This window comes from Arachis ipaensis, chromosome B01, assembly GCF_000816755.2.
Source record: "Arachis ipaensis cultivar K30076 chromosome B01, Araip1.1, whole genome shotgun sequence".
NCBI lineage: Eukaryota > Viridiplantae > Streptophyta > Magnoliopsida > Fabales > Fabaceae > Arachis > Arachis ipaensis.
In genome coordinates this window covers 29,050,991-29,076,892 of record NC_029785.2, presented here as the reverse complement: position 1 = coordinate 29,076,892, position 25,902 = coordinate 29,050,991, and the positions used below count along the sequence as shown (strand labels likewise).

The following is a 25,902-nucleotide window of genomic DNA, read 5'->3' as shown; positions in this document are numbered from 1 at the left end:
TGGAGGTTATGAAGTGGAGGAATGCATCCATTCAAGGATAGAGCTCCAATTATTCACTTTTCATAGTTTAGATATAGTTTTTAGAGGGAGAGGTTCTCTCCTCTCTCTTAGGTTTTAGGATTAGGATTTCTTATTATTTCAATTTAGTATTCCAACTCCTTATCAGGTTCAATATTCCTTTACTTTATATATTTCCCTTTGCTTTCAAATATTCTAATGCTTTCCTTTAATTACTTTTATTGTCAAATTGGCTTATGAACCATTCATGTTTAGATTTGATTTTCTATTTAATATAATTTGAAGTATTTCAGAATTATGATTGCTTTCCCTTATTTACATTAATAATTTGCAATTCCTTCCTTTTAGCTTTGGTTGATTAATTGGTAACACTTGAGTTGTCAAACTCAGCAGTGGTTGAAATTGGCAGATTTCTAATTAATCTAGATCGCTCTAAAGCTAGTCGTCTCACAGGGATTGACTAGGACTTGAGGATCAATCTAATTAGTCCACTTGACTTAACTAAGTGGGATAAAAACCCAATTCTCATCACACCTGATAAGGATAACTAGGATAGAAATTTCAAACTCTCATACCTTGCCAAAAGTTTATTTTACAGTCATTTATTTATTTTATTTGTCATTTGAATTACTTGTTCCTTACTTTCAAAACCCCAATTTACAAAACTCATAACCAATAATAAGAACATACTTCCCTGCAGTTCCTTGAGAAGACGACCCGAGGTTTAAATACTTCGATTATCAATTTATTTAGAGGTTTGTTACTTGTGACAACCAAAACGTTTGTAAGAAAGGAATTCTTGTCGGTCTAGAAGCTATACTTACAACGGGAACTTACTTGTGAAAATTCTAGATCGCGCGAGAGTTTCGTTCTTTTCAATGATCAATATCCAAAGATTTGATTTGAAGTTTTCAAAATTAATTTCAACAACTTGCAAGAAAACATAAGATAAGGGATGGAAACATAGAATTGAGCAATCGAACCCCTCACCGGATGTGTATATACTCTAGTTGCTCAGTATTTAGGGCTTAATCACTCAATTCTCCTTTAATCATGTTTTCTAAGATTTGCTAGTCATCTAACAATGAACAAATACTTGATGAATGAATGCAAATATCATGAGGTCTTTGGAGGGTTGTAATGGGGCTAGGGTAAGGGTAGGCTTAATATGGTTAAGTGGACTTAGTAAATTGGATCTTTAACTCAAGTGTCCCACCTAATCCTATATCAATCATTATACACACAAGAAAACAACCTAACTTCCCATTCATTTCTTTTTTCACATTCACTCATGCATCTTCTTTCCAATTCACACACATATACAACCTTTATTTACATTCTTATTATCATCTCTTTCCTTTTTCTTTTTCTTCTTTTTTTTTAAAAGGTATATACACCAAAATTTCTCTTTTCTTTTGTCACAAAAAAGAGATGCATATATTTTAATTAATAGGTGCATGAGTGTTTACCCATTTTTCCAAAATTTCTCAATGAATATCCAAAGTAAACTTACTATCAATGTTTCCCACAAATTCCCCCACACTTGAGTAACACACACTCCTCAACCCAAACTAATAAAAAAAATACAATCCATGGATATTAATGGTTTTTCGCTTATGGCAAATGATGTGCTTAAAATTAGAACAAAAGGGGAATTAGAGGCTCAAACATAGTTTACAAAGGTAGATGTAAGGGTTGCCCATATGGGTTAGTGAGTTTAATTTCAAAAATGGCCTCAATCATACTAAATGCATTCAAAACATCAAATATATGACATAAAGATTCAAGCAAATCTAAGATCACAATCATAAAAGGAGTATAACACACAAAAACAAAATTTATGGTTGAAAATATACAACCACACAATTAAACCTCAAATCTCACAAGGTGTTTTGTTCTAGCTCTTTTCTATGTTCCATAAGAAAGAATACTTCAAACAAGTTGAAAAACAAGTTTTCAAATCTAATCAATGGAATGCCCTAAAAGAGATTTTTTGAAAATTCTTTGTTATTTTCACCAAACTTATTTCCTATACTAAGCAACATGCAAATATTTACTACTATAAAGCTATAAGCAAACTATATATATATATGCAAAATGCAATAAAAATCTTAACAAATATTCACAAAAAAATATAACTACTAAAAACTAAGGAATAATGCAAAGTGTTGAGAAAGAGAAATTTACACCCCAAAATTACGGATCTTCTCCACACTTAAATATGTGAGAATTAAAAAAATAATAATTTAAAATGAGATTTAATATTAAAAACAATTTTAAACGTAAACAAATTTTAAGAACAATTTTAATTTTCGACCAAAATAATAAGAATGGCGACGGCGCTAGTCCGATCTGGTCTTCTTCGAACCGCCCTACGCGGTGGTGCTCGTAACCCCGCTGCACCTAAGCGAAACTTCGCTTCCTCTGCTCATCACGATGATGCATGTTTGTTCTCCCTCCCTCTCTAGCTATTTGTTCATTTCCTTTTTTTTAGGGTTTAATTAAATTAATACGCAAATAGCTCTCCTTATCAGGTTTATCTCGTGGAAGCTGTGTTAAATTTCGTTGCATTTTGAGTTTCATAACTTCAATTTGGGCAATGGGTTTTTTGTTTATGAGATTGATCTATAGTTCGCTCTGATCTTGAAGCTTTTGCGTGTTTGCGTTGGTTATTGCTCGTTTTGAAATCGATTTGCGCATAGTTTCGGTTTTTTGGCCTGATTCAAGGTTTATGCACGCTATTTTTAATTCTGGGTTCTGAGAAATGATTATTGTACATTTCTTTTGGGTTTTATTTTAAATCTGTGTTAAACCCGTAAGAGGTTGCTTAGTTGCATTTACATTTGCATACGTGAATTTAACCTGGAAGACGAGAAACTCGTCGACACGACTGATCCAACTTTGGCTTAATAAAAATAAAAAATTCTTGCGTAGCCTTATTCGATATTCCTAATCTGGATTTTTTAAAAAAGTTTAGAAATAATATATATTATTATTTATTAAAACAAAAACTATTTTAAATATTTTATATAATTAAAAAACATTAAAAATAGTTAGAATATTAATTTATATTTTAATATGAATAAAATATCAAAATATCATTATAATTTATTTAAAATTTTTATATATATGTCAGATCTCGTGTCTTATAAGAATTTAAAATTTGTGTGTCTGCCTGTTGAGTCGTGTGTCGTGTTATTGACAGTGTCCGTACATTATAGCTTGAAGGATTTGTATTGTATTGCTATGTATCAACACGGCTGAGATTAAGGAAGCAAACTGAAACCATTTAGAACTCCACTACCATGATAAGAACTTAGATTTCTGTACTTATCTTTTGAAGTGGTGAATTTTCTGTGATTTATTTCGCGTATCTTTTTGTTTCATGATGAAATTATTAGGTTTTATGTGGCTCACTCACTTAACTTTCGTTTCTTGATTTCTCTTTTATTGTTATGTGTTTTTATCCTTTTTCCCCTCCTCTCTTACTGGACACATTTGCATCAGATGAGACGGCCAAGTGGGAGAAGATTACATATCTAGGCATTGCTACATGCACTGTTTTGGCCATTTATAACCTGTCAAAGGGACACCCACACCACGACGAACCCCCTGTGAGCTTTCCTCTCTACACAATATATAATTGTTTCATTTACATCTTTTTTTTTCTCTCTCTTTTCTTCCCTGTTTTAATGCATGTTTGTCTGCTCAGCTTGTTTAAACTGTTTACAAATAAAAAACTAGGAGGAATATATTAAAAGGAAATAGATATTATTGCAAATAAAGCAGTAAAGGTTCAATTTGGTCATTGAAATTTCAAGCATTCTCTGTTTTAGTGTCTGAAATTTCAAGTGTCAATTTAGTTCCTTAACTGGCACTCTGTAAGTCAGTTTAGTCCTTGGTCATTCAACTGTTAGACAACAATTATTGTTTGCTGATGTACCATACTGCCATGTGGTATGTTGATGTGTCACATGACATGACATAGCAAATAGAAATGGTTGACTAACGATTGACCATCCAATTACTAAATTGGCCAATGGAATGTAATTTCAGGGAGTTAATTGAACCTTCAGTGCATTGATATTCTCATTTTAACTAAACTGGAAAAAAATGCTCAATCTCTGCCGTAATGGGGTAACACCAGTACAATTTTGTCACTAAGGTTCAAGAGAGTTTTCTTAAGTATTTCTGTAGCACAAGATAACAAATGTGAGGATAAATAGAACATTCATGTAACTTTTCAATCCCTGCTCTCAGCCTCTCACCAAGATAAGTTAACTTCATCAAGAGATAATGTCCCAAGTTATTGTGCCGCAAGGCCTTCTCTCAGTATGTGAAGTTATCTCTGAATTAAAATAGCTTATAATTTATATGTAAAGATAGACAGCCTTATTAGGTACTTGTAAGAAGTGATAATGGCTTATATTATTCTCAGTGCTCCTGTCCAGATGAAGGACTTGAATTTGGGGACCTTTGGATTTCCATCGAAGCTTCACAATAAATTACCAAAAACAAGGAGAGGCTTCTCTGGAAACACACACTGCAAATGAATAATAAAATGAAGGGTCTACTAGAAAGCACTCTAATGAATCCTGATATTTTTATCTATGCAACATTTTTGTCTAATTGCTGATATTTACTGATAACATGTAAATGGGATTCTAGCTAGATATTCTCCCTGAAAAATGGATAATTTATATCTGTCACTGTCATGCTCCCCACAATCATTAGCTATTTGTAGCTGTTCATATCGCTTGGTTATGGTTTGTGCCCATGTTATGAAAAGTGGCTATTGAAATTATTTCCATTTTGAAACAAACTTTGAAACAATTAAACTCTAATTTTCTTAACTTACTTTTTGATGCAGGCATACCCATATATGCATATCCGCAATAAAGAATTCCCATGGGGTATGTGTCTTCTATCTCATTCTCTGATATTTATATTGTCTTCTACAGCTGATAGAAGGTTCCCAAAAATGATTCAACTATCCCCCCTGCCAAAATAAAAAAACACCACCACCACACCACCAATTACCTCCGTTGCTGGAAAAATTTAGTCTTATGCTTTTGTTTTATTTGTACTTATGTTGCTGGTTGCATTAGTAATTTTAACGTTTAACAGCCATTTTTGGTATATTAGCATGTTGGAGTTGGTACACAAGGTCTAGAATATATAGTGTGTGTTTGGATTTCAGTTTGCAAACGTGAGTTTGCATAAAATTGATTTTACAAAATTGATTTTGATGAAAAGTAAGTTTGGGTTAACGTGATTTATGTTTGGCAATATTTGTATCAAAATTGATTATAGCAAAATAAATATTGTTTGGATTATACTATTCAAAATCACTTTTAGATAAAAAATTACTAAAAGAGACATTAATTTAAATTATTTTTTTATATACATGCAAAAACAGAACCTAACAAAAATAATATAAAAAATATTTATTATATAAATAAATAAATACAATAAAAAAAATATGAAAGAGAGTACTATAAATTTTATAATGTTAAACAAAAAAAATATTCTATAATTTTTCTAATATTACCCGTACTCTTTAATTTAGTATTATTTTGGACTATAAATTTTCACTATTTATGGCTCTATTGTTATTTATAATTAATTTTTTATTTATTTTGTCTTTTTTTTATAGGATCATAATTTATATTATTCAAAATTTTGATAATAAACATAGTATATAATAATTACAATTACAAATTTTATAAATTCAGAATAAAAAATAAAAAAAATTAATACAAAACAAAAATAGAGTACATCAAAGAATAGAAAAAAAATTATACAGATAAGAAATAATAAAAATTTCATAAAACCAATAACATATATCATATGAATAAAAAAATACAATAAAAACTAAATAAAATTCATATGAATAAAATAAATAAAAAAATAAAAAATTTCATACACAACATAAATACAATGTAATAAAAGATAGAAAAAAAGAATTCATATTAATAAAAAAATCATAAAAATTAATAAAATACCTAAAAATTATAGCACAACAAAAAAAATCAACAATATTTGTCATATGTATGAAAGAAATATAATAAAATAAATAAATAATCATATAAACAAAGTCAAACAAAAATAAAAAAAATTCATAAAAAATATACATATAAAAAATAGTATAGGAAATGATAAAAAAAACTCATATAAAAACATAACATCAGAAATCGTAACATTAAAAATTAAAATATGAAAATGAGTACTAAAAATAATAAAAAATTAAAATATTCAATTTACTAGTGACTGAAACAAATCTGAACGATTTTAATTGAAAAAAAAATGAAAGGAAGAACTATGAAAAAGTAGAAAGAACTAGAGAGAATTACTGTGAAGCTTATAGTTATTGGTATCTTTTTTATAGAAGAAAATGAGGGGTAAGATTGGTAAAAAAGAAGAAATTTTCTCACCTAATTTTCTAAAAGTAATTATCAACCATGAACGTGAAACGCAGAAGCTACAAATTTTAGCTTCTTCTCAACGTGGGTTCAGAGGCATAATCGTTTTTGCGTTTAGAAAGAAAAAAATTGTCAAAACATAAAAGTAAAACTTTCAAGAAGCTTAAACGCACTTCTTTCTTCACCAACGTGTTTGCCAAACACACCCATAATAGTTGGGTGGAGCAGGCTAGTAGGGTTCTCATGGTTAATTATATGCACCTGTTATCATGTGCACTTTGTTGTTTGTCAGAAAACTTATATTTGCACCTGTTGGCTTCTATTTTCAAAATTAATAGCATGTTGTTGTATTAACTGCCGATTTTTTGGTCTCAATAAAATAATTTATTAGTTCGAGTTATTACCTACATTTGTTCACATGACACTTGTCATTTCTGTTCTGCTTTTGAGCCAGTTACCTCATCAGAATTTGGCATTCGTCTTTTAAATAATAAACATGATTTCTGGTACATAATACTACAGGTATTGACACAATCTTCACTGAAACCTAAATGAATGTATGAGAAGTGAATCATTCATTCCTTTTTAACCTGGCCAAAATTTCTCAGGCACACATAAATATGTGCAAGAGAAGTGTCTCGTTCATTGCTTTATGTGTATGTGTCTGTGTGGATATATATCTCATTTGGTTACACACACTTTTGTCATGAACCTTGTATGAATGTTTTTTTGGCTTTTGCTATTAATTTCTTGTTGTGTTGTCACTATCTTATATTACCAGGGGTCCTGCTAGTAATTCAATAATGATGCTCCTGTTTTCTAGTTTGTTGCTTTGGCCTTTTGAGGTTCCTCATTGTATGACAAGGTTCTTTTGTGATGAAAAATAGGTCCTGATGGTCTATTTGAAAGGAAGCACCACTAGGAATATTGGTGGCTTTTGTGGCTGTGATGGAGCCCTTTTGTCATAGTTTAAGAAACACTGATAGTCGCAATTTCTTATTGTTTGTTGAAATGTGATCTAGAAGATGCACTTGGCAAGATGGTTTTTCTCATGCTTTTATCCCGTGTTTGTTCCTAAGATTGTAAGCAAAATAAATTCGGCAAAAAATTCGATCCTTATTTTTATACCAACGCTTGTTAAGCTGAAAAGAAAATTGTGTTAAATTTTTATGTCGTCTTTGCGTGGGGTCTCATTCATCGTCTGGTCCTCACAATCTTTGAAACGTTTTAGGGTAATTTTAATTATTTTGTTCATTTATTTGTATTAATAATGATATAAATTAGTCTTGATGATTGTAAACTCCATTTAAATATTAATTGATAAACTATTTGGAATGGTATTGTGACGAGGAACTTAGTATACAAAAAAACATTTGTTTTACAGAATATTTCTGAGTAGAAGATAATATCGTTCTAAGGATGATGGTACCAGTCTACTTTGTTAAAATTTTGTTGAGTAAACACCAAACTGGTCCCTGTTCATTCTAAAATAGTACAAGGCGATTTGTATAAAAAAAAAAAAGACTTGTCCCAGTACTTGCACTGACTACTGTAAGTCATGGTGGCCTTTCTGTCATCTCCCTTCCTCAAACTTAACGGAAGAGACCTGTCTGGCATATTGCTGATGTGGACGTTGAGTTTTCATTAAGTGTCATGCTGGCGAATGGGCAATGGGGTTGATTTGTCTCCCTATACGCTCTTCTATGGGCAATAGTCGGGTTAATTTATCTTCCTTTATCCACAAAAAATAATGTCATTTAAACTTATGTTATTTGGGAATGATTCATCTTAGTTGGGATTATCACTTCTCTTCCAAATCAAATAGTTGAGAGTTGAGACCTCTATGACTTACCAAACTCATCCAATGGGCCAACAACTGCTATAACAAATTATCTGCAGAGACAATGGTTGTTGCAAGTTTAGGAACTATCATCAAAGTTTTTCTAGTTTGTGCCAACTCTAGGTTAAAGCCTCCAAGACTTAGGGTACCAAGGAAGAATTAATATTGGATAACTTAGACTTTGCTAGTGTGGATATTAGCCATAGGACTTAAGGACATATGTTTTATTATTTTGGCTATTTATTTTGCTTGTTTATAACCTCAATGAAACAATGCTTTTGGTTTAGGGAATAATGATATAATATATGAACATCTATGCTTTCTTTGAAGTTGGAAAAATGCATGCTATAGATATATTAATTTGCTGCTTTGTTGTTTTACACAAATGATTGTTTTATTTCATGAAAGAAATTTTAAAAAGTTAAGTACGATTTTGGTTCTTAAGGTATAGGTCGAAATTGTTTTTTGTCTCCAACCTTTTTTGTATACAAAATTATTCCTAAGGTTTAACTTGATTTTAAAATTGTCCTTTTTACTTAAATTTTAAATTTTATTACTAAATTATCCCTAACTAAAAAATTATAAAAAAAAAAAAAGAAAAAAAAAGAAAGAGGCGGATGAGAGGGAGAAGGGAATCACATGAGAGGAGGAGGGAAGAAGAAGGGGGGAAGGAAAGGGGGGGAGAAGGGAATCACACAATGGGGGAGGGAAGAAGAAGAAGGGGGAAGGGAGGGTGGCGACGACGCCAACAAGAGAGGACGGATGTCGACGCTAGCAGATTAGCGAGGAGGACGTCTGCCGCGTTGTCATTCTGCTCATCCTCCTCACTAGCTCGCCGGTCACCGCTGCTCCTTGCCGCTGCTCGTCGCTACTCCTCGTTGTTCGCCTCTACGTTCCAATTCTATTTCTGATTAAGTTGATTATTCTGCTTCTGTTTCTGATTTTGTTAATTAAGTTGATTATTCTGCTTCCGTTTCTTTTGTTATTTGCATTGTTAGATTTGTTGATTTTGTTAATCAGATCGTTGTTGTTGACTCTGATTCCATTCCGATTGATTTCATTTTTCTTCTGTTTTTGTTTTGTTTCTAATTCTATTCCATTCTTCTGCTTTTGATATTTGCTAGTTGAAATTTTATTTTAATTTTTTGATATCTGTTAGTTGAAATTTTGTTGAAATTCTAGTTGAAGAAGAAGAAAATGAAGAAGAGATGCTGCTGTGATGGAGAAGAAGAACTGGATATTTTGGTGAAGAAGGAGAAGAGAATTTTGGTCCGAAGGACAATTTTAAAACTATGTTAAACCTCAGGAATGATTTTGTATGCAAAAAAAGATTGGGGACAAAAATAATTTTCGGCCTATATCTCAGGGACCAAAATCGTACTTAACCCAATTGTAAACATTGATCGTAATAATCCATTTTTGTTTATCTTCAAAAGTGTTCCAATACTCAGTGTCATCCCATAACATAAACAACTTTCAAATAATCCAAATATGTCATAAGTTTCCTACACAATTACTTTGAACAAGCTTGTAACTACAACCCACAAAGAAATGCAAAAACACTACATCCAAAACAAAGGCATCTACTTTCATTGATTTTGAATCTACACTTCTTCCACTTATTCTCTAATCCATTTCACCTTTCCTCTAATTCTTTCACTTTATTATCCACCACATGACCATGTCCTTCAAGATTTATCATCAGTTGAATTCGTCATTTAATTATTAATAAATAATATATTACCTTCAAATTTACTGGGGGATAAATCCGATAGTAAAGAATGCGTGAAAAATAAATTCATGGGGCCAAAGTTACTGTTCCGAGGGTTACCTGAAATTGAGTTGCTTTGAGCTTGGACGTGAGGTCCAAACGCCTTTGGATGATTTGCCCAACGTCTCTTGCTGCTAGGATGCCGCCATCTGACGTCTTGGTGAAGATGGGGGATGGTACTTGCAAGGGACTCTAATGCTTAAGTTAGCAACGATTTTAGCAAGTTTTTAGTAGATTGGGTTCGAATTATACCCGAGTGTTAGGGTATTTATAAGTGTAGATGTAAAGTCAATAATTATATTTTAAAGTCGTTTCACCATTGAGGGTGGGTAGTTCTTTTTTGTTAGAAAAGTTGTTCAGATCTCCTTTCTAGATGAGTAGGAGAGATTGTAGGATTTCGTTACTTATTTAAATAAGTAATTCCTAGTCTGACATCATTATGACCGAACTTTATCAGGTCGGGTTGGTGTTTACCTGACTAATGTTTGTAGATTGGGATTTATTCACTTTAGGTCTGGCTGTGTATTGGGTCAAGGTATGAACATTGTCTCTACTTGAAGCCGAGCTTCATGGATTCGGGTTCAAGCATCTCCAAGTCAGTCTTGATTCATGATGATCTTCATCTTATCATGTCGGGTACATCACGTTTCTTGGTACCAGGTCGGGTACTCGACGTATTTTTGAATTTGAACGTTACGTCTTTTCATAATTGTTCGCGCATTTTTTTAGTTACCTTGGTAACCATGCATGTCATCAAATGAGGGGTATTTTTACAATTGTTCCCCTAATGACTATATATAAACATAATTACTTTCTCTTACCTCTTTTTTGTTTCTTCTTCTGCATTTTCCACTTTGACTTTTTTCAGCCTCGCCGTTCACTCTTTTCATCAAGGTTTCTCTACCTTCTTCTTCGTTTTTGTTGAGAAGATTTTGGAGATCGTCCGTTTGTTTTGCTGTTGCGTGCATTCCTTCTTCCTGTTCTTCTTCAAGGTTGGTTTTTCTCTTGTTCTTCTTTACTTATTCATTACTAGTTGATTGTTGTTGTTTGAAATTTGCTGGTTTTCCTGCCAATGTGGCTTCTTGTTCGGGAAAATTCCTATCTAAACTAATTCTTGCTTATTTTCTTGTTTATCGTAAACCTTTGTTATTATTTGCAAGAATTTTGTAGAATCTGAAAAGAATCTGTAGAATCTAGTGGAATCTGATTTTGTGAATTTGTGTCTTTGTTTGTTAAATTTTTTGGATTTTATCTTGCCCTTGAATGGTGCCATTTTCGTTCTGAGTAACGGTGCCATTTCGTATTCTCAGTAAAACATGGTAAAGGTCCTATTTTTTAGAATGGTTTGACCTTTTTGTATGCCGTATTGTTGTTCCAGATTTGTAACTCGTGAATTTTATTGTAGTGACTACTTTCTTTTGTTTTGTACGTATAACCATTTATGTCTCATTCTATAATTCTTAGAATGTCTACCAAAGTTTCGCCAGACTTAGATTAGGTAGAGATTATTGTTCTCTCTACTGTCCCCGTAATTGATAATGAGTATATAAAGAGTTTTCATAAGCAGCATAGGCTTTGTAAAGGGAGGGAGGACGAGGAAAAGTACGAGATAGTGGCCCCTGACCCTGAGGATAGGATTTGCTTTTCCTGACTTGATAAGCTGGAGCACCATTTTATTTCATGTACAAATACCTTTTTATTAGGTTAGGAGTGAGTCTTCCCTTTTCTGACTTTGAACTAAAAATCCTTCATATTTGTAGAGTTGCCCTTTCTCAGCTTCACCCTAACTCCTGAATTTTCATGAAAGTTTATCAGCTGGTTGGTCGGGAGCTCGATCTTCTGTTGTCCTCTAAGATTTTCTTTTAGTTTTTTCAACTTACGAATGTAAGACCCAGAAAAATATTAACTAGTCAATTGATTAATTAAAATTGAGTTGAGATGGTTTAAACCTCTATGTAAGGGTTAAAAAATTTTATAATTTAAAAATTTACCAGTAAAAATTTAACTTAGAAAATTAATTGGAGTGCGAAAATATAATTTTATGAAAAAATGCATACCGGCATTATAATTAATTGTACAAGCTTAAGTTTGTTCGATACTACGTATGAAACAAATAAAAATGTAGAAATAACCAAAAAAAATATTTAGAATAAAAATCGGAACAATTTTCTTTAAAATTTTTGCCTTAAGTGAGGCTAATGGGCAAAAGGACAAAAATGTCCCTCATCCACTTAGCCAAAACATGACACTCTCCCACTCTTTTTCAAATTTCATTCATTTTTGCACAAAGAGAAGAGAGAGCCACGAGACTTGAGAGAAGAGAATGGAGAGAACCCTAACAGTATTCACATACACTTACAAATCTACTTTTCTCTCAAATCGGAGTTCCGATCGACGACACGTTTGCTCCCATGCATTCATCTCATCATCATCTTCAATTCTATCTAACTTTTGCGGTGAGTACTCACGATAACTTTGACCCATTTTTGTTTTTTCACTATATTCGCATTTTGGTACGATGAGGTGTTGAAGTTTGTAATTTTGATGCTTTAGGAGAAACTCCAGCACAACTTCTAGTGGAGTTTTGACCCAAGAGCATGTAAAAAGAGGTAAGGGAATTTTTCCCCTATTTTCTCTAATTTTGTGCAAAAAATCCTAGTGTAAATGCTTGAAAATTGATGTAATTAGATTGAATGAGAGTGATGGCTTGCTTGGAATGAATTGGTGCAGACTGAGTGCTTGGTTTGATTGGGGAGAACTTGGTGGAGGCTTGGGTGACCGGAGAAAGGTTCACAAGGTTGGAAATCGCCTTCAACGGATGTATGGATTTTGGTTTTGGTTAATCACTATATGACGCTATGTGAAAATCTAGGTTAGATAACTGTATGATAATGTTGAATAATTGATGTTGTTGATTGATGATGGTTTAGTTAAATAATTAAATGAATTTATGGTTTGATTTACTATGGATGATTGAATGAAAATTGGGTCGGGAACCAAAATTGGGTGAGCTACACCCATATTGAATAAATTTTTAGGTCGGAGGCCGTGATTGGATAAGTCTTGGTAAGTTTGGCAAAATTAATTGTGTTGTGGTATAATTATTGAGCTTGGAATTGTTTTGAACGATATATGAAATTGGATTTGGATGATAAAAATTATTGAGTTTGAGTTAGAATGTCAAATGATATGATTTAGGGAATGAAAATTAATGTTTGGTGAATAATTGAGTGTTAGATTGTGTTGTGATATGTTATTGAAATTGAATTATTACAAATGAAGTATCAAATTGGATTGTGAAGATTGATTAAGGTTTGTCTTGGAGTTATATGAACATGAGATTAAGAATGAGGTGAAGTAGAGATATTGGTGAGAATGGTTAGTTTTGAGATTTGAATGAAAATGATGTGATTTTGAAAATTGGCATTGATGATTGAGTGTAAGTGATGCATAAGGGTGAGAGTCATGGGTGTTAAAAGAGGAGCATTTGAGAAATGGTGAATTTGAATTATGTAGAAAAAATTCGTAATTTGGTGATTTTAACTCATTTTGACGGGTCATAACTTGGCGCTCGGAGTTTGAAATCAAGTGAACTTTATCTTGAATTAAATTTGGGAATGACTACTTTAAAACCGTCGAAGAATGGAGAAAAAATGAATTTTGTAGCAAAAGATATAGAAGTTTAAAAATTGGTGTCAAAAACTGAAAATTGCAGATTTTGCAGAATTTGGGGCAGAACCAGGTCCCACGCATTTGCACCATGCGTGCGTACGCATGAATTCGAACTCCCGCGTTTGTACGAGGCCTGCGTACACATCGTTTGCAAATTTCCAATTTCTTGAATCAAGTTTCGCACATATGCACGAGGCATGCGTACGCACGACTTCTCTGTTTTTGCTGAGATGTTATTTTTGAACTATTTAGCCTTCCCAGCATATTTGTAACCCCCTTAAATCTCCATATGGAGTTGAATAACTAATTTTCAAGAATTGAATATACTGGAGAAGAATATAATGAATTGAATTGACAAATTCCCGGATAAACCCTTGGTTAGCCGGATGAAATTATTGTGGGAGTGGAGGTTCGTCTCGTCCACGATGAGGATGGTGACTTTTTTCGCTTACGGATAGACAAGTTGAAGTTGAGGATTTTCTCTCTTGTTGTGGCAGACAAGCGGGGTTGAGGGTTCCCTCTCTTGTTATATCGGAAAATTGGATAGAAGGTTGAGGATTTTCTTTGATTCAGTTTTTAATTGTGAAATGTGGCGGGCACTATATCTCAGAGCGAATAAACAAGTTCAGGATGAAGGATTTTCTCTCTTGTTGCGGTGTGGATGTGGAAAAGGTGAAAAGGTAATCTCCTTCGTATTGTTCCTCCACATTTCTCTCTAGTTGCAAGGTGGAAATGCACACTCCTTCGAATGTGGAAAGGCACATGATAAACCCATATTTCATGAGTTCTTTTGTGCTTAATTTGAGTGATTTATACAATCCTTCACCGACTTATTCATATTAATTGCATGATTTTACTTTTCCTTCCTTATTATGTGATGTAAATGAAAAACATGTTTCCTAAGCTTTAAAATTAATTAATTTAATTACCTTTATTTCCATTCGATGCCGTGATCAGTGTGTTAAGTAGTTTCAGATTTTCTAAGGCAGAATGACTTAAAGGACGGAAAAGAAAACATACAAAAATGGAAGGAGAAAGCAAAACGGAGCTTTAAGGAAACTGGTATCCACGCGATCGCATGGATGACGCGATCGCGTGCCAAGCACGAATCAGCAACGACGCGGCCGCATGACTGACGCGACCGCGCGCCTTAAGCAGGACGCACATGACGCGGTCGCATGACTGACGCGACCGCGTGGCAAGGAAAAGCCCCGAATGACGCGACCGCGTGACCCACGCGGACGCGTGACCCACGCGGACGCGTGACAGAGGCCACGTATCAGAATTTACAGAATGCGCCCCCAGCAATTTCTGAAGCCCTTTTTGGCCCAAATCCAAGTACAGACAGCATAGACCAGAGGTTATAAAGTGTGGGAATGCATCCATTCAAAGAGAGCTCGCATATTTTACTTTTCAATGATTTAGATTCAATTAAGAGGGAGATCTTCTCTCTCTCTCTTTTAGGATTTAGGATTTCTTCTTGTTTTAAGAGTGACTCTCAATCCAGGTTTTACGTTCCTTTGTTTTAGCTTCCTTTACTTTTATTTATTCCAGCACTTGAATTAATCAGTGAATTTATGAATTTCATCCATGTTACAGATTGTTATCTGAATTAATAATATTTGAGGTATTTTCAGTTTATGATTGTTCCCTTTGATTTAAGTTATCATTGCTTCCCATCTAAGGATATTTTTATTAATCCAGCAATTTTACTTTTTCCCCTTTTGGTCCTGGTTAAGAATTCAGTAACTCAACAGTTATTAAACTCAACATAATTGATAATCGTTATCTTGCTAATTGAGCTGAACTTAAGTAATCCCAACCTTTTCTTAGGAAATAAATAGTATTCAAAGGTCAATTTAATTAGTCCCTTGACTTTCCTTTGCCCTAGTACAGGTTGATCAAGTGGAGTTTAGATTCAACTTTCATTATAGTTGAGAGAGATAACTACGTTGGACCTCCAACTTCTCTTACCTTGCCAAAAGTCTGCTTTACAGTATTTATTTATTTTAATTGCTATTTACTTTACTTGTCATTCAAATTACTTGCTTCTCATCTTCTAAACCCCGATTACAACCTTTATAGCCAATAATAAGAACATACTTCCTCGCAGTTCCTTGAGAAGACGACCCGAGGTTTAAATACTCGGTTAAAAATTTCTAAAGGAGTTTGTTACTTGTGACACCCAAAACGTTTGTATGAAAGGACTTTTGAAGGTTTAGAAACTATATCTGCAACGAGGATTTATCCGCAAATTTCTAGACCACGCAAAAGTTCCTCTCATCAACGAGCGCTGATTCAAACACCTCAAGGAGCTACTCAAGGGACGCTTCAGAGACTCAGACACCCCGGACTCCACTTCCTTTACCAGCACAGGGAGCCATGACAGTCCCGACTGTGGAGATACTGCTACCAGCCCGCCCCTGTTCCTGACAGATGGCACCGAGGACGGTGCAAAGCCTTAAGCGTGGGGAGGTCGGTAAGTACCTGACTTCCGGAGGTAAATTCTCTTCTCTAGCACCAATAATTAGGATATTTTAGTTAGATTTTCTTTCCTTTATAGAATAGAATAAATTGCATAGGTTAGGATAGTTGCATGCATGTTCTACTTGATTGAAAAAACAATAAGTTTCTTTTAAAAATCTATCTTTGGAACAAAATTTCACTAATTTTTCAAATATTCTTATGATAAATTTGCTTGAATTGTATTTGGAACATGATATTTGAGTTTAAGAACATACAACCTGTGAAAGATTTGAGCCTTTATGAATGGTTACATTATTTAACCATAATTATTTCATTCTTGTGTGTTTGCTTCTCTACGATTGTAATCTATATTTTGTTCTATCTTATATATCCAATAGTTATTATATTTGCATGCTTGCACATGATTGAGGCCATTATTTGTTTAAACTCACTCATCCAAATTAAGCCTACCCTTTTCAATTACCTTTGTTAACCACTTTGAGCCTTTAATTCCCATTTGTTCGATATTTTATCACATTACTAACCTTAAGCCGAAAAACAATTGTATACCCCAATTTGAATCTTTGGTTAGCTTAAGATAGAATTGTGTATGCTAGTTAAGTATGGAAAATTGTGGGAACAAAAGTTGTTAAGGGAATGTGTCATAAAAAAAATTTAAGGGAATTTGGATACCTACTCAGGTGAAATTATAAGAATGAAAAATCTATGTGCATTGATAAGCTTTATTTATTTAAAAAAATGAAAAAATTATGAAAAATCAATAAATAAGGGGACAAAATTACCCTAATGTTAAATTCAGAATTCAAAAATCAGTGCACATATAATAGAACCAAAATGTAAGTTGATACATGAGTATGGATTGAAAAAGGGAATTCTGGATAGCTAGGTATGAACTTTAAAGATGACATTAAGTGTATACAAGTTATGTTAGAGCTTGAGTTAATTAAAGATTCAATTTATTAGCTCACTTGACCAAATATACACCACTACCTATACCTTAGCCCCATTACAACCTTAAAAAGACCTCATGATGCTTGCATTGGTGTATTAACTATTGTTGATTGGTTAGGAGAAGAACAAAAGTTAGAAAGCATGATTAGAGAAGGATAGAGTGACCACCCTATACACTAGAGATTAGAGCGTACATACATTATCAGTGAGGGTTCAATGCTTGAATTTTCATGTTCCCTGCTTTCACAAGCTATCTTCTTGCACTTTTATCTGTTTTATTATGTAATGATAAAATTAGTGGAATTTGATTTGTAATTGTTTTAAAGAGCTTATCTACTTTTGATTAAGTGGACAAGAATCATGTAGTTGCATTTATTTATATATATATATAGGTTTGCATTGCATTTCATGAGTTTCTACATGTTCATACTTATTTCCTTATCTCCTTCAATTAAGCATGAGGACATGCTAATGTTTAAGTGTGGGGAGGTTGATAAACCACTATTTTATGATTTATATTGTGTTTAATTGTGTGGTTTTATCATGATCCTTACCCACTTATTCATTAAATTAGCATGCATTTAGATTTCCTTCCTGAATTTATTACATGTTTGAAAACTGCTTCCTAGAAACTTTAATTATCTATTTTTAATTCTTCTTTATTCCATTCGATGCCGTGATCTTTGTGTTGAGTGTTTCAGACTTTACATGGCATAAATGAGTTGGAGATTGGAAAGGAAGCTAGCAAAAATGGAAGGAACACAAGAATTTGAGGAGATAACCAGCGAAAAGTGACGCGGTCGAATGGCTCACGCGACCGCGCGAAGGAGAGCAAATCGCAGTGACGCGGCCGCATGGCTCACGCGGCCGCGCGAATTGGAAAAGTTCTGGCGACGCGGTAGCGTGGACGACGCGAACGCGTGGCGAGGAAAAGCGCGAATGACGCGTCCGCATGGATGACGCGATCGCGTGACATGTGCGATCTGCATAATCTGCAGAATTCGTTGGGGGCGATTTTGGGCCCTATTTCGACCCAGTTTTCGGCCCGGAACAGCAGACTAAAGTCAGAGAACATGCAGAAACAAATAACACATACATTCAGAGACAGTTTCAGATCTAGTTTTTACTCTCTTAGGTTTTTTCTCTCTCTAGTTTTAGAATTTTAATTTTCAATTGGTCTTAGCATTGGATCATTGAGAAGAGTTATTTCCTCATCAAGACTTCATCATTCTAGTTTGTTTTCTTAACTTGGTTTCATTCTTCCATGTTCTTTGCCTCATTCAATTTTGTTATTTAGATACTTTTATGATTATTTAATGCAAGGATTATTTCTTTTTAATTCAATTTCAATTCCAATAATCATGTCCTCTTTTAATTCCCTTTTATATGCTATGGATTTATTATTTACAATGTGTGAGTAGTTCCTTTACTTGATGGGGAGTTGATTAAAAGGAACTCTTGAGCTGGAAGGATTGAAGGAAAAATTTGTAATTGGGTTAAATGTTAGATTGCTATCCTGTCACCAACGCCAATCCCTTTGAACTAAGTGGGTTGCAACTTGTGAACAGATCTAGCATTCCAACTTGTTTGACTTTCCCTTACCTAGTAAAGGATAACCAAACAGACAACCATTTATTATAAATTAATCTTACAATCACTCCATCAATAGTAGAAATTCTACCCAATCAACTCCCAGTCAAGGCTTTTATTCGTATTATTTAAGTTTCCTCAATTTACATTCCAATTTACTTAGCTCAACTTCTTGGAACTTCTGATTAATAAGATAGCACACTTTCCTGCAACTCGTTGGGAGACGACCTGGGACTTAAAACTCCCAGTAATTTTTAATTTAACTCTCTGTGACATATTTCTAAATTGATAGGTAGATTTTCGGTGAGTTAAGAACTATACATGCAACGTAACCATTTTAATAATTTTTAATTCACCAGCTTCTGCGTCCCATATTTCATGAGTTCTTTTGTGCTTAATTTGAGTGATTTATACAATCCTTCACCCAGTTATTCACATTAATTGCATGGTTTTACTTTCCCTTCCTTATTGTGTGATGTAAATGAAAAACACGTTTCCTAAGCTTTAAAATTAATTAATTTAATTACCTTTATTTCCATTCGATGCCGTGATCAGTGTGTTAAGTAGTTTCAGATTTTCTAAGGCAGAATGACTTAAAAGACGGAAAAGGAAACATACAAAAATGGAAGGAGAAAGCAAAACGGAGCTTTAAGGAAATTGGTATCCACGCGATCGCATGGATGACGCGATCGCGTGCCAAGCACGAATCAGCAGCGACGCGGCCGCATGACTGACGCGACCGCGCGCCTTAAGAAGAACGCACATGACGCGGTCGCAGAACTGACGCGACCGCGTGACAAGGAAAAGCTCCAAATGACGCGACCGCGTGACCCACGCGGACGCGTGACAGAGGCCACGTATCAGAATTTACAGAATGCGCCCCCAGCAATTTTTGAAGCCCTTTTTGGCCCAGATCCAAGTACAGACAGCATAGACCAGAGGTTATAAAGTGTGGGAATGCATCCATTCAAAGAGAGCTCGCATATTTTACTTTTCAATGATTTAGATTCAATTGAGAGGGAGATCTTCTCTCTCTCTCTTTTAGGATTTAGGATTTCTTCTTGTTTTAAGAGTGACTCTCAATCCAGGTTTTATGTTCCTTTGTTTTAGCTTCCTTTTACTTTTATTTATTCCAGCACTTGAATTAATCAGTGAATTAATGAATTTCATCCATGTTACAGACTGTTATCTGAATTAATAATATTTGAGGTATTTTCAGTTTATGATTGTTCTCTTTGATTTAAGTTACCATTGCTTCCCATCTAAGGATATTTTTACTCAGCTGAAAGACATGGTGGACAACCTTGTAACTACCAACAAGCCCCACCCCGTGCATATAAACCATCCTTTCAACATAACCTCGAACCACCACACTCACAAGCTTCTCTTCACCATTCGCCACCATATGATCCTTTTTTACCCCAATACCAATCCAATCGTTCCCAATCACCACCACTTTCCTTTGTATCATGTCCAAGTCCAGCAACCCGAGAAGCAGAGGATCGCCTAAGGGAAACAGTAATTAAATTTCAAACAACCATTAAACAACTGGAGCAAGCAATGATTCAATGGGCTTCTAGGTGCTCAATTACGCAAGGATCAGCCACAGCTCCATGTGGACAGCTCAATGAAGAGCAGAGCATGAAGGAATTGCCAGAAACTCCAGTGGACAAGACAGAGCATGAATTTGTACTAGAACAATTAGAAGAAGCTGTCATTGTTCAAGAAGAAGAGTTGGTTGAAGATCTAGGAGATGCTGAACCTCCATGGGAATCCAGAATTGAGGAAAACTCCGTCCAGGATACTACAGTTGATGCTAAGGAGGATACTGTATAATATCCAAGGCAAGTCGTTTATGAAGAATCAGACGGAATAATCCAAGAAGCAAATTCCCTTGATGATGATAGTCACAAGTCTAGCTCTCTGGGTGATGAACTTGCATCCGCAAGTGAATTCTCTGAGATCGAAGAATCTTCCCCAAGTGAATATGAAGATGATGCAGAGGTAGATTTCTCTCAACCTCCAATCTATGACTCAAGTGATGAGGAAGACACAGAAGACTTTGACCAGGACATAGATACAATTGAAGATCTTTGCAAAGAAGTGGAGGAATTCACAGAAGAGCACAAGGAAACGGAACTTGCAGAACCACCAAAAACACCTATCCCAAGGCCATTTCCACCTAATACAAGCTTCAAGTGGGTACAATCCTTAACTTATAACTTTACTTATTCACTTGAATATGGTTTGCTTGAAACAGATGGCCAGCTTAGAGCTCTCTGCGGCTATAAGAGTAAGAGGGAAATGGCTCGTACTCAGAGCTGGTGCACAAGGCTCAATAAGGTTCCACGCTTCACTTCGAAGTACACGGATTGGTATCATGCTCAATTGCATGGATCACGGAAAACGTTTGGTCACCAAGGTGAGATTCTACTTTTTAACCCGCCCGAATGGAAAAATGTAAATCAAGACGGAGGCAGATTTAAAAGCAAGGCTTGGAATCCTGGACTCTATCCTGATATTCGTAGTCCCGAGAGCCTGAAAATCTATTTGGAGCTGCTCAGAAGCTTTGCATGCTTAGTTTGGGACCCCGGAGGCTATTGGCATTCCAAGCACTGGTGGAGATTTTTAGACGAATTTAACCATAAGCCACCACAACAGGATACTCCTCCAATGTCCAACTTAAGGACTTTAACTAAAAGTGCTAGGTGAGAGACAACCCACCATGGTATGGTCGCTTCTTTTTCAATTTATTTCTTGTTAATTGCTTTCATTTTTCCTTTTTCATTTTAATTTATTAAACCTGGAATCATGCATAGCATTCATGTTAATCATTGCATTCTGCATTTTTCATGCATGAAAAAAAAAAGGGTGCACGACGCGATCGCATGCCCCATGCGATCGCGTCATATTGCGAGAAACACCACCCACGCGATCGCGTGACCCACGTGACCGCGTGATATATATATCGGCGTAAGGATCCAACGAACAGAAAGTTAGGCTGGAATCGTGCGACCCTTGTGCATTTCACACAAATTGGCCCACGCGATCGCATGCCCCATGCGATCGCGTCACTTGCACAATACCAATCCCACGCGACCGCGTGAGCGACGCGATCGCGTCGCATGAATTGCACATCACCCCAAAAGGAGACAGAGAGTTGCGCTAAAACGGCGCTGGAGTCGTGCGTTTAGCACGAATTCCAGCGACGCGATCGCGCGACCCATGCGATCGCGTCACCCTTCTTCCCCCCTCTCATACGATCGCGCGACCCACGCGATCGCATCACCCCCATTTTCATCCCAACCACGCGAACCCTATCAGTCGCGCCCTCTATCCGCCACTGCCCCCCCTCAGCCGCCACCGCGACACCGTGCCCCGCCACCGCGCCGGACGCCGCCGCAGCCACCTTCTTCCCCGTTCCACCCCTCCCGCCTACCAGGTTCCGCAAAACGCAACCCCCTTTTTATCCGTTCGTCGTTTTTCTGTAATTTTTTTTCCATTTCTGTTCATACTTAGGATAGATAGATATGCATGCTGTAGTTAAATTTTTAGGTTGTTAGGTAGCTTAGGCTGTGGTTAGTGGATCTAGGTCTATTTACTTGCACTGTTCCTGTTTATGTTTTATCATAACTGCAATTCTGCTGTTCCTGTGACCTCATGATTTCTTGCAATTGCTGCTTGTTACTCCAAATTTTCCTGTTTCTATTCATTACTGATAACTGCAGCAAGTTTTTTATTCATATGAACTGCTATGTTTGCTGTTTATTTTCCGAGATAATCCAATTTTAGCCAGAATGCTGCCCAAATTTTTTAAAATTGTTTTCATTCATGTTTTAGTTTGGCATTTCTGAACTCTGTTTTACTCTGCTTTACCCAAACCATTTCATGAATGCTATGGCAGACTTTCTTATCCTCTTTGATTTCCTAGTTCATAAACTGCATTTGTGATTCACTGATTCCAATTTTTGCTTTCTTTATTTCTATTCGAATCAGCATCACCCTGTTTTCCTTGTTCGATTATGAGTACTTCTATTTTTACCTGTGAATCCTTGTTATATGGAATTTTTCTATGCCACTTACTTTAACCCGCACTTTACTAACTCACTAATTTTATTTACTAATTTCTTTTTCAAATTCTAACCATACTAACCCTTTTAATCTCTTTTCTGATTATTTTCATTTTCCTCTAACTTTCTCACCATGGCATATTGATTATTTTTCCCTTTTACATAAATTCAATCACATTTCATTTACTCATTTTCCTTATTCTAATTCTCCCTTGACGCTTTGAGTTTCCTTTGTTTAATTGCCTATTTGCTTTCCTATTTTACCCATATCCTGGTTCTCTGTTTTTCAGGATGTCTGCCTCACAGAGGAAAGGAAAAGGCAAGGCTACTGGCAAGCGCAAGAGAGGAGACTCCTCCCAGTCCATCATTGCTCTAATGCACGATTCTTCATGGCGGGAGAAGAACTTCACACAGCAGGAAAAAGCTGACCAGCTGCTCCTTGCAAATGATCCTATAAAATTTGCAAACCGGTACTTTGAGCTGAAGTACCCGACTTTTGCAAACTCCAGAAATCTATACCTGGAGCGAACTCTGAAGATTCCAGAAGCACTCCAGCAGTACACCACTGAGCAAATCAAGCAAAGGGGCTGGTTCTTTCTGGAAGAACACTGACAGAGGTCAATTCATCTTGGGTACGGGAATTCTACTGCAACTACTATCTCACTACCCTAGATGCAGTGAACCTGAGAGGAAAACAAATTCTGGTCACTGAAGAGGCCTTAGAGGACATTCTCCGGCTCCCAGCCAAGTCCGATCAGCCTGATGGTTATTCAAAGGCTGAGGAGGACATGCGTCAGATGCAGTTTGATTGGGATGCTGTAAAGGCACGGATAGCTCTCGACCTGACAGTTCCTTGGGAGATGGGTTAGGACACTACCATGCCTAGAGGGATCAAGAGAGCATACTTAAACGATGAGGCTCGGTTATGGCATCAGATCTTGAGTAATTATGTGATGCCGAGTACTCACGAGACGGAGATCCCGGCTACTATGATCACCCTCCTTTGGTGCGTGCTGGAGGGTAAGGACCTTTATCTGTCACATTTCATTCGGCACTATATGGCCAAGGTCCATGTCCGAGGCACCCTCCCCTTTCCATATCTAGTTACACAGCTTGGCCATCGAGCTGACGTGCCATGAGAGGCTGCCGATGAGAGACCACCAGCGGCGGATTGCAGGAAGATCATTCCGCACAGCCGGAACTTCTTAGCCTTGGGCCACAGACCACCACCATTCACTGCCACTGATGAGTCAGCCCCACCGTCTGCTGGACCCTCTTCCTCCACTGCTACACCACCTACCCCTGCTACCACCACTGCACCTCCACCTGCCACAGAGCCCGTCTATCATCTGGTGCACCGCTTGTTCCGACGACTTGACCAGATGGAGCGTCGCAACAAGCGGCGCTATGAGCACCTAAAGCTGATGATACGATCCGGTGACATCCCCTCCGAGCCCGACACACCATCCGAGGCATCTGAGGAGGAGGCAGATGCACCCGAGGCAGAGACCCATCCCCAGGAGGCAGCACCAGCCACACCACAGGCAGCGATCCCACATCAGATTGAGGCTGTGGATCTTGAGATTCCGATCCAGTCAGCACCTCCTCGACAGCAGCCAGACCCTCAACCCACCACCACCACTGAGAGTCCAGCTACCATCCCTCCCAGTGATGACACTCCTTCACACCCGGCTTGATTGAGCATCGAGGACGATGCTTCCTTTTAAGTGTGGGGAGGTCGCCATCTCTGGCGGTTATTTTGGTGAACCACTACATCTTTTTTTTCTTTTATTTTGGATATTTTTCTGTATTTTTCTTTTTACTGTTATTTTCTGAGTACTTATACATTGCTTTTATGTATTTTTACTCTATTTTCTACATATTGCATCTTTAGTTCATATTTTTAGTTATTTAGTTTAGTTTGCAATTCTGATTTATTAGTGTTAATTAGTATAGTTTACCCTTTTTAGCATAAGATAGTATAGTTTAAATTGAAATATAAAAAGGAAGTAAGCTAGGAAATTGAACATATCAGATTTAAATCCACAAACCTTATATATAGCATTACATGATGTAGTTAAGCTGACAATATTTCATCAAGGAGGAACATTAAAACTTTAAAAGATACCCTAAATAATTTTTTTAATGAGAATAATGGGATTTTTTAACTAAACCTGCATACAATATATAAATGATATATGATGCTTGAGTTAGAGAACACACAGCCTGTGAGTCTTGAGCTTAAATTGTATGGTTGCATTCAAACCATAATTTCATCTTTGTGTGTTACATTTCTTTTTATTCTGATGTTCTTTCCTTTGCTGTAATCTATATGTCCAATTATAGAATATAGAATGTAGATACATACCAAGAGAACGATTGAGGCCATCATTTGATTTTAGCTCACTTACCCCAAATTAGCCTACCTTTTACATCACCCTTGTTAGCCCCCTTGAGCCTTTTAAAATCCCTTTATTCTATTTAGCCAAATTACTAGCCTTAAGCAGAAAAACAAAAGAAAATCCCAAGTGAATCCTTGGTTAGCTTAAGATAGAAAATCATGAATAGAGTTAAATGTGGGAAACCTTTTGGGAACATGGATGATAGAACCAAAAAGGTAGAGAAGTTAAAAGAAATAAAATAAATTTGGGAAGCATGCTCATGAGAAAATCTAAGTGATTCAATTACCATGTGCATTAAAAAAAAAAGAAAAAAAAAGAAAAAAGAAAAAAAAAGAGAGTTATTTTTTTGCATCTAAATAAAAGGGGATACAAAAGAAATTCCCCAATGAAAACAATGCACATGGGATAAAAATAAAAAGTGAAACATGAGCATGTGTATCCACACCCTTATAAGGCATGCATCGTTCCCCTCCCCAACCGATGTGGGCCTTACAATAATAAGTGGGAAATATGGGAAATTAGGTAAATAGATTTTGTTTTACTAAATATGTATGTTAGGTGAGATCTTAGTCTAATTAAGGATTCACTTATTAGCTCACTTGACCCTATACATAAATCCTTACCTTTACCATGACCACATTACAACCTCAATTAAAGACCTCATGACTTTTTGGTATGA

The 25,902-nt window shown here is 35.8% G+C and overlaps 1 protein-coding gene across 1 annotated transcript; it reads left to right on the top strand.

Moving 5' to 3' along the window:
- LOC107628277 (cytochrome c oxidase subunit 6a, mitochondrial) lies at positions 2,332-7,637 on the top strand. The gene is made up of 4 exons (XM_016331029.2): positions 2,332-2,463; positions 3,526-3,632; positions 4,889-4,931; positions 7,328-7,637. The coding sequence occupies exons 1-4, from the start codon at positions 2,349-2,351 to the stop codon at positions 7,360-7,362; spliced, it is 300 nt and encodes a 99-aa protein (XP_016186515.1). The 5' UTR covers positions 2,332-2,348; the 3' UTR covers positions 7,363-7,637.